The following is a 13,396-nucleotide window of genomic DNA, read 5'->3' as shown; positions in this document are numbered from 1 at the left end:
CCTTGAGATCGGGACATTCTCTCCTGTAGTGCCCCCTCTGCTGGCAGTAATAACAACGGAGTTCCCTTGGTGGTTCTCTTCCTTGCCCCCTGTCCCTCCAAACTGGCCTTTCTCTGTTCTCCCCAACTCCCCGTCCCCTGTCACGTTCTGCCAGTGCAGCCACCATACTGGCTGCTTGGACCTGTGCTTGAGCCTCTCGGTCATCTTCTTCCTTCTGGGCTGCTGCATCCTCCCGGTTGTGGAACACCTTAAAAGCAATGTTGATTAACTGGGAGATGGGCATGCCTGCTCCCCCTTCCAGTTTCTGGAGTTTTAGCCGAATGTCCCTGCAAGATCTGCCAATGAACAGGGAATTTAAAGAGGATGCATTTTGGGGGTCAGAGGGGTCAATGTGTGTCCACTGTTTGGCAGTGCGACATAACCGATCATAAAAATCAGAGGGGCTTTCCTCAGGAGTCTGTTTTATATCATAGTATTTAGAAAGGTTTATGGGGCGAGGATAGACCAACGGTAGGCCAGCCAAGATGGCACGATGGAAGGCCTTTAGAGACATCATACCCGCGTTGGTATTATAGTCCCAGCTGGGGTCTTCCTTTGTTGGAAAAATAATTTCAGCATCTCTACCGTCATCTACATCAGCCTTCATGATTTCAGCCTGAGCTGCGGCCAGTAGGCGGCGCTTCTCCTCTTGAGTAAGGAGAGAGCCCAAGAGAGTCATAACATCTGCCCAGGAGGGGCGATGGGTTAGAAAAATAGTTCTAAAAAGTTCGGTCATTTCTGAGGGGTCCTGGGAAAGTGGTGCAGTTGTCTTCTTCCAGGTAATGAGGTCTGTGGTACTGAAAGGGACATGAATGAGGACCGGGTCTCCCCTTGCCCCGACCACCTCCCGTAGAGGGGCCATTACAGTGGCGGGGCGGGTCCGCAGGCTATTTTTGGTGATGAGGGGCTCAAAGGGATCCTCTGGTGTTTGGGAAACCCTTTGAGGGGGGAGGGATGAAGTTCCTGACGAAGGAGTGGAAGGGGGACAGTTGGGGCTGGGTCTTTTGGGCGCTAGGGGAACTGGTGGGGTGGTTTGGGAAGCTGAGGGTGCTGAAGAGACGAGGGAGGTCCCCGCAGGAGGCGCAGAGGGGAGCAATAGAGGGTGGAAAGTCTGAGAGGCGAGAGGGTCTGGGATCGGGAAAGGTGATCCTCTAGGTAGCATGTATGGAAGATAGCCATTAAAGAATGGAAAAGGAAATTGGGAAGGAGAGGGAGAAGAGGATTGGAGAATGGGGGGGTTGGGAGGAGGAGAGAGGAGGGAGGATTGGGGGGGCTGAGAGGGAATGGGAGGTTGGGAAACGGAGGGGAGATGGGGCTGGGAGAAAGGAGAGGGCTGGGGAGCGGAAGGGGGATGGGGCGAGAGGGTAGGGGGCTGGGAGGGTGAATCTAGGAGAGTGGGGATCCCGGGAAGCAGAGGTTCCCTTGAGGGGTCAATCTGGGAGTTCTGGATCGGTGCAAGATTCAGAACAGGAGGAGAAAGTCGGGGAGGAGGTGGGGCAAGGGATGGGAATTGGGGTTGGTACGGTGGGGGACAAGCAAATGTCTCCAGAAGTTCCTCTTCTGGTGGAGGTGGGAGGGGAAGTAGGTCTAGAGAGGAGCTTTTGAGGAGGGTGGGTTTGGAGCCCACGTCCCTGCATGGGAAGACTTGGACCCCCTCTCCCCTTCCACTCTCCCTCTGGCTTAAGGCCATGAACATTGCAGCATAAGCAAGTTGGGTCCACTTGCCCTCCCCATGGCAATGGCTTTGGAGCTTCAAAATGAGACTCTCATCCTCACTGCCATGTGGAGGCCAGGCGACTCCTCCTTCAAGGGCCACGAGGGGCCACTTACGCTTGCTTAGTCGGACCAACCTGGCCTGCACCATGTTTTTCGATGCAAACCCACCCCAATCGGCCAGGATCTTGCCCAAAGGAGAATCCTTGGGGATGTCTGCTGGGGTGGGACACCCTAGGCGTGTGGAACAAACACCCATCCTTGGCTCAGCCCCTGCCCAGTACCTGACAGTTAATGGAGTAACGACTCACCCACCGGCTGGATGCACTCGTCCTTTCAAGAGTTCTCCCTACACCAAGGCTGAATGGCTGGCGTTCTTGGGATCCGTAGGTGCCCTGGGAACACAATCGTTCCCCTTCCCCACGATCCTAGAACCTGTAATCTCACAAGCCAGACTGTTCTCGCACACCACCGGGCGCCAGATGTTCCCGCGTTTCACCAGGAATTTGTTACCGAGCCCTGATCCGAAGTGCAATACCTCCAGAACTCCGCCCACCTGGGTCTTAACAACGGGGCCGGTTCCCTTTTTATTTTTTACAGGGCGTCCCCTGTTTCACGTTGGCGCTTTTCCTTCGAGGAGCTAAAAATCTGCTTCCTCCTATCTGGCTCCTTTGTTCAGTACCCTGAATCAGATCTAGAGAGAGAAAGGGGCTGCCAGAGAAATTTGGATGCGAAATGAGGTCAAATTGTTGGTCGGAGGGCCCTCCTTGCAGCCGTTTCTCTCCCCAACCTGTCCCAGAATATCTGGACCAAGGTCGCCGCTTGGAATTTTAGCCTAAAAAAATTGATTTTTGGAACTTCCAAGCAAGTCCCTTCGTGGTAAAGCCAAATTATGTTGTCGACCGCGTTTGGGGGATCGGGTCCCTTAAGGAGGGAGCCGACCCGGTCCTGAGGGAACGGACCCTGGCGAAGCCAAAAGAAGAATATAAGCCGCAATACAACCTGAAGCCTGGAATGAAGAAGGTCCGCCAAGTTGAAGGAAAATCCGCCAAGGAGTTTTTATTTAGCAATTTCAGCTGAAAAGGACGCTAATAGCGATCATTCAATCTACTAGCGTAACATATGTTTCAAATAAAGTCATATTTATACAATGTTTCGGTCTGACAGCCCTTTGAATTTCCCGCCCCGCTTCCCTGCCCATCTGATCGCGGATAGGCTGAGAGGTTGAACGAGGCGGGCTTTCGTTTCCCGCCTTGCCCTGCTGGCCCAATGGGGAGCTGTTTTTTGTCCCCCCCTCGGGCCAATCAGAGAGGAGGAGGCGGGAGCTATAGAAACAATGCGGTGACCGGACAGGAAACATCGGATTAATTCTGGCCCAGCCAATTTCTAAAGGAATTAATGACACCCATCAAGGATGTCCGGGGTCCTGTCACGTTCGCAGATTTTAGATATGTCTTTGGGGTGTCAGACGGGAAGTGGTGATTTGATGAGCCATCATTGACGGCCCCACAGGGTGCCTTCCTGCGGCGTCCTGGCCTGCGATGTGACAATGTTTGCCTTGGGGGCGAGTCACCTTTAGTTTGGTGACTCGCCCTATATTGTCCATGCGATCGGAGTGAGATGGGATTAAACTGTGGCAGATTATCCCTTTGTTTTTTTGGGAAGGGGAGGTCTGAGTCATGGGGCTAGAGTTCAGGTTGGGGTCATAATATTTCCCATTTGATTTCATGATCTGACAATTATTTGGGATAAAATGAAAATTATAAATAAAGTCGGAACATAAACCCAGCAGGGAAAAACACATATTTTCCGGGGATCCCAAAGAGTGTAAATACATATAGGCAGATAGGTAGATAAAGGAGAATCCATAAAGGTGGGTGACATTGCATAAAGGGGAATCATGAATGATATAAACAATATAAATGAGCAATAGAAAACATTTGATAGGAACGAAGTTCACAACATCTGGGGAATCCAACATAGAAGTAGGGTTCAAGCAGCATGATTTCACAATCCATGAAGTTAGCCCAACAGTTTGAAATTCATACAACAGTGAGTCATGTACATAGAATATAAAAATTCACAAATACATGAGGGGAAAGAGTTCATAAGGAATTCATTGAGATGGCATGGGGAAGGGGCACATATGGGTTAGTAAGTCTTTGGAGGTATAGGATTTCATAAGTCCAAGGGGTAGGTGTGGGGAAGAGTGTTCTTCTCTTTCATAAAATTATGAAATTATGAATGAAACGTGGAGGGCCCCCGTCCGGGCATCCCTTGGCAGCTGTAGAGGGTGAGGGTCCTTGGTGAACTATGTCTCCCCCGCGAGAGAGCGATCCCCCCCATCCCCATTTCACAGAAGGGGGCCAGGGAGAACCATTCCGCGAGTCGCGGGGAGAGAAAACCCCGGGATAAAGCAGCAACTTGGCTTGGAAAGAAACGCGGTTCTGTTTGACAGTCAGCTGTTGAGATGCCGAAAACTGGACCGATTCCGGGTCTGCTGGTTGTCTTCGAGTCAGGAGCCTTAGAAAGGGTTAAGACTAAAAGAGGAGCGTTCTAGGGGTAATTTTGATAGAGATATGAGCCAATTTATATCGTCCGCCATGTTAATCTATGGCGGAGAACCTCAGCCGGAGTTAAAGGACGGGAGGGAGAGAAACCGCATGCAAAAAGGAAGGAGTCAGAGGGAGATACAAAATAACCAGATAGAGAGTGTTACTGTTAAAATAAATGCTACTTTTATTGGGGGGATTTGTTACATAGTTCAGGGAAAGGGAAAATGAAGAAAAAAAGGTCTTTTAATAATGGTCTGTTGCGGTCCCGCTCCGTTCTTTCGGAGAGTAATCTATGGAACTCTCTGCTGCGTTTTCAAATCAATTTGAAAGCGGGGGCGTCGGTTATCAGACTGGACGATGGCCAGTCGGGGTATAGGGTGGCAACCTGGGCTTGATGGGGTTACACGCCCCCTGGAATCACAGGTCCATACTCTGGGGGTCCTCCTGGACTCAGCGCTGACACTTGAAACTCAGGTGTCGGGGGTGGCTGGGAGAGCCTTTGCACAGTTAAAGCTTGTGCGCCAACTGCAACCGTACCTTGAGAAGTCTGACTTTTATTCCCTTTTTTGGAAATTATCTCCTAACAGTTATTGCTTGTCCACTAGAGATAAGATGGTTTCGAAAGAGAGGAATTAAGATCTTTCATTTTCCTTGGTTTTGCTTCCTCCATCAGCCACCTATCTGAAAAGCATTGTGGGCGGATTGCATTGTATGGCTGTAGGAGTATCTATTCTGCTCTCGAGAATACTTATACCGGTAGTTTGACGCCACTTTAACTTTCTCGTCTAAATGCTATGCAATCATGGGAGGCACCAACACCCGTTAGCAGAGAAGGCTGAAGACCTTGTAAAACTACATCTCCCAGGATTCCATAGCACTGAGCCATAGCAGTTAAAAGCGGTGTCAAACTACATTCATTCAACAGTGTAGATGTCATGGATCTTGTCTACCTTATAGAGTTGGTGAGTGGCCTGTCTTGCAGGGCTGGTGTACGGCCATTTTCAGGCCTTGCCGGTGTGCTTGGCAAAGCAATGGGGAGGAGCAATCAGGCAGCCATTACTGTAAGTGCAGTCTGATTGGCTGGTGCAAATTGAGAGAGTTGCTTAGCAACTGGAGATGGGCAGAGCCAATGTGACAGTTGGAGCTATGCAGCCAAATAATTATACAGTTCAGTTTGGAATTCAGTCAGCTGGGAGCTGTATTTTTAAAAAGAAACCTCTTTGAGGAATATAGTTAAGCCTTCAGGAAAGGAAGGACTGATAACTATATTAGGTAAAGGTTTCCCCTGACGTTAAGTCCAGTCGTGTCCGACTCTGGGGGTTGGTGCTCATCTCCATTTCTAAGCCGAAGAGCCGGCATTGTCCGTAGACACCTCCAAGGTCATGTGGCCAGCCTGACTGCATGGAACGCCGTTACCTTCCCGCCGGAGCGGTACCTATTGATCTACTCACATTTGCATGTTTTCAGACTGCTAGGTTGGCAGAAGCTAGAGCTAACAGCGGGCGCTCACTCCGCTCCCTGAATTTGAACCTGGGACCTTTTGGAGGTAGGGAGTTCGAATCCTCCATATCTTTGGTGGCAGCTGAAACCAAAGCCTCTGCAATTTCGGCAATTTGGAAAATCCTCTATAGTAGATGCACCTTAAAACAGATTTATTTAACTATCCTCTGTTGTAAAATGAAACGAACCAGCCCAGACTAAACCCTCTGCCCTCTTCTTGTTTGCTGTTTAATCAGGGAGGACATGTTGAAATATGTCTCCCTTTTATGATTCTCTCTTTTAGGTTAGTTTAGAAATGATCACGCCATTTCTATCAATTTCCTTAATCAATGTTCCTCCTGTTTGACGATTCTAAGCTAATTTTCCCACCTGCAGGTTTGGTTTATTAAGATGAGCCAAATTTGCAAAATTTAATAAGAATTCCTCCTACCCAAATTATTGAAATATGGAGGGGAAATTCTATACCAAACTCATGGAAATATACCAAGATAATATTAATTACTAAACCAGGTAAATATAAATTATTTTTAGACTCCTACCGTCCCATTTCACTAATGAATCAAGGCACCCCAAATTTTCTCAGCAATTATGGCAAACAGGTTAAAGATTATTGCTGAGGATTATATCAACTCAGATCAATGTGGGTTTATTTAGGCAAGGCAAATGTCTGATTTGGTATGTAGACTGATAAATATTATAGAGAATGCCAAAAGTGAGAAAACTCAGGTCGGCCTTTGACTCGGTGGGATGGTCAATGTTGAAAGTTTTGATAAAGAAATATGGTTTTGGAGAGGATTTCCAATATACAATTGACCAAATAGAAAATAGGGCAGTAGTAATAATTAACGATTTGGGTGCTGGACCTTTTAGTATTAAGCAAGGAGTAAAGCAGGGTTGCCCTCTTTCCCCTGTGCTGTTATAATAGTTATGGAACTATTAGCCTTTGCAATCAGGATAGATAAAGAGATTCAAGGAGTGGGTGTGGATAACAAAACCAAAATTAGCTTATTTGCAGATGATACATTATTGACAGTCAAGAACCCGTATATGGCACTAGATCTGATAAAAGTACATTTAAAACAGGTCTAAAAAATAACAGCTTTAAAACTAGGATGTACGGAAAGTTTTCTGCAAAGAACAACCTTACTCCCTCCTTTATATGATTATCTCAATGAGATGTATGTGTGCTGCATTTTATCTTTATAGGCATGTTTTTCAAATGATTTTATACTATTTTACTATGATACTCCATTCAGTTGTTTTTTTAAAAGAAAGCTTTCATATCATTTGCTTATTATCCCTCTCATATTTGAACCTTGTTCTTCAAAAAAACAATTATTAGATGGCCCCCAATACAGTAAAAGGCAGTACTGAATTATAATAAGAAAAGAAAGAAGTATTGAAAAGTGAGAAAGTGAACAAAACAAGAAACAAAAAATAGTGTGCATTTGTCTTATTTCAATCTTGTTTTTACCCCCCATATCAGGAAAAAGATGAATGGATGGATGGGCTAACCAGGGCTTACCCTGCTTAGCTTCTAAGATCAGACGGAATGTGGTGCCTTATTAAATAATTCTCTTAAGCCTACCTGGTTGTAGTGTCTCCGGAAGGCAAGGTTTCCCGAAATGAAAGACTTGGACTGGGGTTTGCACCATTCTTTTGCCTAGGTCAGGCGTTGGATGATCTGGGTGCTGCTGTTGATGAGGGCGAGCTGAATCGCTTGCCAGATGTCTGACCCATTGAGGGTAGTGAGAATTTACAGCTGGGGGCAATGGTTTCCATGAGGGAGGTTGCATCTCAGCTCCCACAGTGAGAAAGTTCATCATCTCCGTCAGCCCTTCCCATGGGTACTTCACCTGTATTGGCCCTGATAAAAAGAACAGTGAAGTGAAAGGGGTTCCCCCCATTTCATAGACATATCAATTGGGAATGGCAGTGTGCTTTTCTGCAGTTTCCTTTGTGGATTTGTGGAATTTCCAAGAACATACAGTGGGTCCTTGGTATCCACAGGAGTTTGGTCCCAGGACTCTTCACGGATACCAAAAAAGGCAGATGCTAAAGTCCATGAGAGTAAAATGGGGGTACGGTGGCGGTTTTCATGAGATACATAATAATAATAATAATAATAATAATAATAATAATAATAATAATAATAATAAAATTATTATTATTATTCTTAGGTAAAGGTAAAGGTTTTCGCTTGACATTAAGTCTATTCATATCCGACTCTGGGAGCTGCTGCTTGTCTCCATTTCTAAGCTGAAGAGCCAAGGTCATGTGGCTGGCATGACTACATTCAGTACCATTACCTTCCTGCTGGAGCAGTACCTATTGATCTACTTACTTTTGCATGTTTTCGAACTGCTAGGTTGGCAGAAGCTGGGGCTAACAGCAGGAGCTCACCCCGTTCCCCAGATTTGAGCCGCCAACCTTTCAATTCAGCAAGTTCAGCAGCTCAGTGGTGTCACTCGCTGCACCACCAGGGCTCCAATAATAATAATAATATTGTATTATGTCATGAGCTGCTTTGGGTCTCATTAGATAGATAATAGTGTAATAATAATACATCTTGATTTATTTCCTCCCTAACAATGAATGAGCTTTGCAACTCCTTCCCCACTAAACTCTACCACTTGTGTCCTCAACCACTTGTTTCCAACAATGGGGGCATGGCTGGCAATGCAGAGTTTTGGCGATGCTGTGCAGCTGCAGGAAGGAGTGACTGGCTGGTTGAGGAGGCAAGCGGCAGAGTTTAGTAGGGAAGGAGTTGCAAAGCTCATTCATCGCTATGATAAGTGCCTAGATTGGAATGGCGACTATGTTGAGAAGTGGTATTTGGGTGTGGCTTTCAACTGCATATGGTAAATGTTTTCTCATATACTTTGTTCATTTTTAATTCCAAAACGTAATCTAGTTTCTGGATAACCCTCGTACATCTCTACTCACTTGTAAGAGTTATTCCGCCTTCTAAATTTGTTTGGACTGCATTCCCTAACAGACTAGCCAGTGGCAAGGAGAACTATTGCAATAACATTCTAAGATCTAAACAATCTCCACCCAGCATTAATAATGCCACTCATCCTCCAGTTTACTTCTCTACCCTTACTCCAACCTGTCAGGTAAGGAAATCTGTCTAAAAACTTTCTCACCTGTTTGCTGTGAGCTGTGGTTTTCTGTAGTTCCAGAATTCCTGTAGGCCTCTGAGGTGATGGTTTCGATGGGACTTGAATATGTGTAAGTAGAAATATGTGTAGACATGGGATATATGTCTTTGACAGAGCTATTTCTTTGACAGAGCCTAGCTGTTGGGGCACCTACTCCAAAGCCCTGCTGCTTCAGCTTGTTCTCATATTCTTGGATTTTCTTCTCATAGAGTTTCCGGGTCGATGCTGAAGGAGGGAATCCAGAAAGACCATTAAACCACCAGCAAGGAAAGTTTAGAATGCCCTCCCTTTACCTGTCTAGTACTTCCCACAAGCTATTGGCCATCTGACAGCTGCAAATTGCCTCCCTTTGCCAACCTTAACTATTTTCTCTACTACAAGTGGAAATTGTCTCCTAGTTGTCTAGGAAGATCTGGATTCCTGCCCCTGCACTACATGTTTTGCTTCTTTCAAACCTTTTATGTGGCTTTTGTAACCTTCTCTTCTGTGCAAATGTTCTGTGGTCTTGCCAGGACTGGCCATTTCAACAAGACTGCAATCAAGGATATGTCCAGTTACATCATCAACACAGAGCTACTGGCGTCTGCAGATACAGATCTACTGAGCAAACTTAATGTTCAAATTAAGATCTGGACTGGACTGCTGCCATCCTGACATGGAATCCAATAGCTTTTACTGTTTATTTTATTTTTTATTCAATTGCAAACTCCCACCAAGTAAGTTGTGTTTCTATACAACTACATTGTCACTTAAGTTTAGTCCATACCAACAACAGGTCCATGTTTCAGTCCATATTTCTTCAAAAGGGCAAAGATTTCATCATTTGTCATCTGTAGTTTGGACTTGTCCACAATGCTACCTAGAAAGTGCAGAGGGCAATATGAGGGGTGACCAAGGGTTTTTTAAAAATTTTAATACATCTGTTGTGTCTTCACATTTAGTTTTTCTATTCCCTCTATTACAAAACACCAAACTCTAGGAAAAGGGAATACACCTAAACATCAGGGTCAGTTTCCTAAAGGGAAGAGCTGTTCAACAGTAGAATGTGTTGCCATGGGATCTGAGGGAGTCTCCTACTTTGGACAGAATTGAACCCACAGGTCCCCGGCCAGGGGGTCAAACAGCAGTCCCCCAGCGCCAACATCTGGGACAGGCCCTCCAGGAAGGACCGGAGCCGCTGTGAAACAGTGCCCCGAGCAGATGCTGAAGTCCATGAGAACAAAACGGTGGTACAGTTGTAGTGGCAGCAAGCTCTGGATGCCAAGTGTGCCTTTTCCAGTCTCCCCACTTTTACGGAGTATACAAGCTGCGGAAATGTCCGGCTTCTAGAGGCTACTTATGTTATTACAATAGTGTGTCTTTGCACTTTGTACTGCAGTTTGAATCCTAAATCTGCAGACAAAGTGTCTCGATTCAGTAGGAGTCAGTGTGTCGTTGTGATTTGAGTATACGACTATGACTGCAGATCTGGGTCATAGTTGGGCTGTGGCACAGACTGGTTAGTAGCCAGCTGCAACAAATCACTATGACCAAGAGGTCATAAGTTTGAGGCCAGCCCGTGTCAGAGTGAGCACCCGACCATTAAAATAAAAAAATAGCCCTGCTCGTTGTTGACCTAAGCAACCCAAGAGATAGTTGCATTTATCAAGTAGGAAATTTAGGGACCACTTATGTGGGGAAGCTAATTTAACAAATTTACAACACCATAAAAATTGTCCAGCAGCGTTTGGAATGAGGAAGTATCCAAGGACCCGGCGTCACAGTGGATGATGAAGCAGCTACTTCCCCTGTAGTCGGAATTGAGCATACCCTCAAGAAGCTGGAGAAGGTTAAATTGCCTCTCTGTCTCTGTCTCTATGTTCATATCACATTGAATGTTTGCCATGTATGTGTACATTGTGATCTGCCCTGAGTCCCCTTCGGGGTGAGAAGGGCAGAATATAAATACATCTGTCGTGTCTTCACATTTAGTTTTTCTATTCCCTCTATTACAAAGCACCAAACCCCAGGAAAAGGAAATCCACCTAAACATCAGGGTCAGTTTCCTAAAGGTAAGACCTGTTCAACAGTAGAATGTGCTGCCATGGGATCTGATGTTGTCTGCTTTTTTGGACAGAATTGAACCCTGAAGGATCCCACAGGCCCCCGGTCAGGGGGTCAAACAACAGTCCCCCAGCGCCAACATCTGGGACCGGCCCTCCAGGAAGGACCGGAGCCACTGTAAAACAGTGCCCCGAGCCCCATCCTTGAAAAGTGACCCAGAAGAATACCATTGCCGATGGTATCAAATGCTACTGAGAGGTCCAGGAGAACCAACAGGTACACACTCTCCCTGTCTAGTTTTCTGCGTAGACCATTCACTAAGGAGACCAAGGCTGTTTCAGTTGCATGGCCCAGTTGAAAGCCAGACTGCGACGGATCCAGATAATCAGTTTCTTCCAAGAACACCTGGAGTTGTGATGCAACCACATGTTCCAAGACTTTGCCCAAAAAGGGGAGACTGGAAACTGGAAGAAAGTCCAATTGAATGGGGTCCAGTGATGGTTTTTTCAGCAGTGGTTTTATGACGGCCTTCTTTAGGCCCGCTGGAATCTTGCCTTCTTGCAAGGAGTCATTAACCACCACCTCCACCCACTTTGCCAAACCGCCTCTGGCCTCCTTTATCAGCACATATGGACAGGGGTCCAGGATGAATGTGGTCACCCTCACTTCTGCAAGGATCTTGTCCACATCCTCAGGTTTCACCAATTGAAATGAATCCATTAAAACCGAACAAGCAGATGCATGTGTTACCCTTAGTCCTGATTTATATTCCTCTTTTTCCTATCTTGTCAATGATACTTCCCTACCAACCAACCCCCCCCCCCCCCCCCCCACACACACACACCCCTTCTCTTACTGGTCCATAGCTGACAATTTGATTGCAAAGATTGATAAAGACAGCTTGTCTGCCCCTTTGACTCCTACACAGTTGTGTGAAAACATAAACACGTTGAAAGGTACATTATTTGTGTGTTTGCGACTTTTTGTGCAAAGTTTGCTTACTTGTGCAGATTGTTGGACTTCCTGATAGAGGCTGCTGTTGTCCCAGTCTTCTCTCATATTCATATAGTTTCTTTTCATACAGTTTCCGAGTTGTTCCTAGAGAGTGGAATTGAAGTGGGTGATTATACACGCCCGAAGATGGTTGTGTTTGGTAACATGGATGTGCAATTTTGGCTGAGGGTGATGGATGGGAGTTATAATGTTATGGTTGAGCCTTATGGCTCCGATACTGGGAGACGTGGTTGTAAGACTCCTCGGGAGTCAGACTCTCTTGAGGAGCGAGAAAGGAAACGGCTGCGGGACTTATTTGCAGAACCAACTGACGAAGACTCCTTTGAGGGTTTTACTGAGGGAATGGAGGAAGAGATGGTTAGCTCAGAGGAGGATGATATGGAATGGACTCGTGTGAGGGAGGATTTGGGTGCCACCGGCAATGATAGTATGGGAGGCGACTGGGGGGTTGCAGGATTAGACCCGTGGACGAGCTGGAGGGATGGGACGGGATCCACAGCTGGGGATGCTGTGGGGCGTAGTCAAAGGTGTTTTAGTTCTGATGAGGAGGATGATGATGAGGCACCTGGAATTAGGGTAACAGCTGACAGCGATGAGGAGTTGTAAATGGGCATAAAATGGGGTTTAGAATCCAGGGCTAATTGCGTTGGGCAAGGTAATCTGGACGAACGCTTGGGCTCTTGTTGGGAATTTCCTGAAGACGGGTGTGATTTGTTTGCTGAATACGTAAGTTACCAAGGACACTGGGCATAGACGGCGGGAGGAACTGTGTGGGCTTTTCCTGTGCAACTTGTGTTTAATCTTAATAGCTTGGACCTCCGTCGTCTTTTTGACGGACATTAATTGCCTACTCTGGATTGACGCTGGACTGACTGACTGACTGACTACGACCTTGGACTATCCCTTCTGTGATTATCAGTGGAACTGGTTAACTAAAGACGTCTGTACCTGGCCTTCGACCTTGGACCGGATTGGGACCCCGCTGACTGCTTCTGCCCTGATTGATGTGTTTGGACCCAGAGTTCGCTTGCTGCACGGAAGAGTAATAACTTAGTTATTCAACCACAGCTGTTGAGTAGCAGAGAGTAATCTGCTGCCAGTTATTTATGTTTCATTGAATCTTAGTTTACCAGTTTTTGTTTGTTTTAAGAGCCAGGCTGAAGTAAGCATTTTTGGTTTAACCCGGATTAAACTCCCGTTTAATCCAGTTTATCTTTTGAACTATTTTTTAGTGTCTTTTCATATTGAAGGCGAGTTTTGCCTAGCCCTTTGTCTTTTACGGGCATTTTTGGTTCTGTATCTTTAATAAACTGTGTTGAATCTTATCTGGTGGCGTTCTGTCTGTGACATATAATTCTCTACAACTAA

At 46.1% G+C, this 13,396-nt stretch overlaps 1 protein-coding gene across 1 annotated transcript in view; it reads right to left on the bottom strand.

Annotated features, from left to right (window-relative positions):
- LOC103277761 (lamina-associated polypeptide 2, isoforms beta/gamma) overlaps positions 1 to 13,396 on the bottom strand; it is a 40,710-nt gene that overhangs the window by 12,024 nt on the left and 15,290 nt on the right. Inside the window, exons 3-5 of the mRNA XM_016991202.2 lie at positions 12,017 to 12,112; positions 9,738 to 9,830; positions 8,957 to 9,196 (exon numbers count right to left, since the gene is read on the bottom strand). Of these exons, the coding sequence (XP_016846691.1) occupies positions 8,957 to 9,196; positions 9,738 to 9,830; positions 12,017 to 12,112 (429 nt within the window). The remainder of the gene's footprint in view (positions 1 to 8,956; positions 9,197 to 9,737; positions 9,831 to 12,016; positions 12,113 to 13,396) is intronic.

The sequence above is a fragment of the Anolis carolinensis genome, chromosome 2 (genome assembly GCF_035594765.1).
Source record: "Anolis carolinensis isolate JA03-04 chromosome 2, rAnoCar3.1.pri, whole genome shotgun sequence".
Classification (NCBI taxonomy): domain Eukaryota; kingdom Metazoa; phylum Chordata; class Lepidosauria; order Squamata; family Dactyloidae; genus Anolis; species Anolis carolinensis.
The sequence above is the reverse complement of the archived record's forward strand: the minus strand, read 5'-3'. Positions and strand labels throughout refer to the sequence as shown.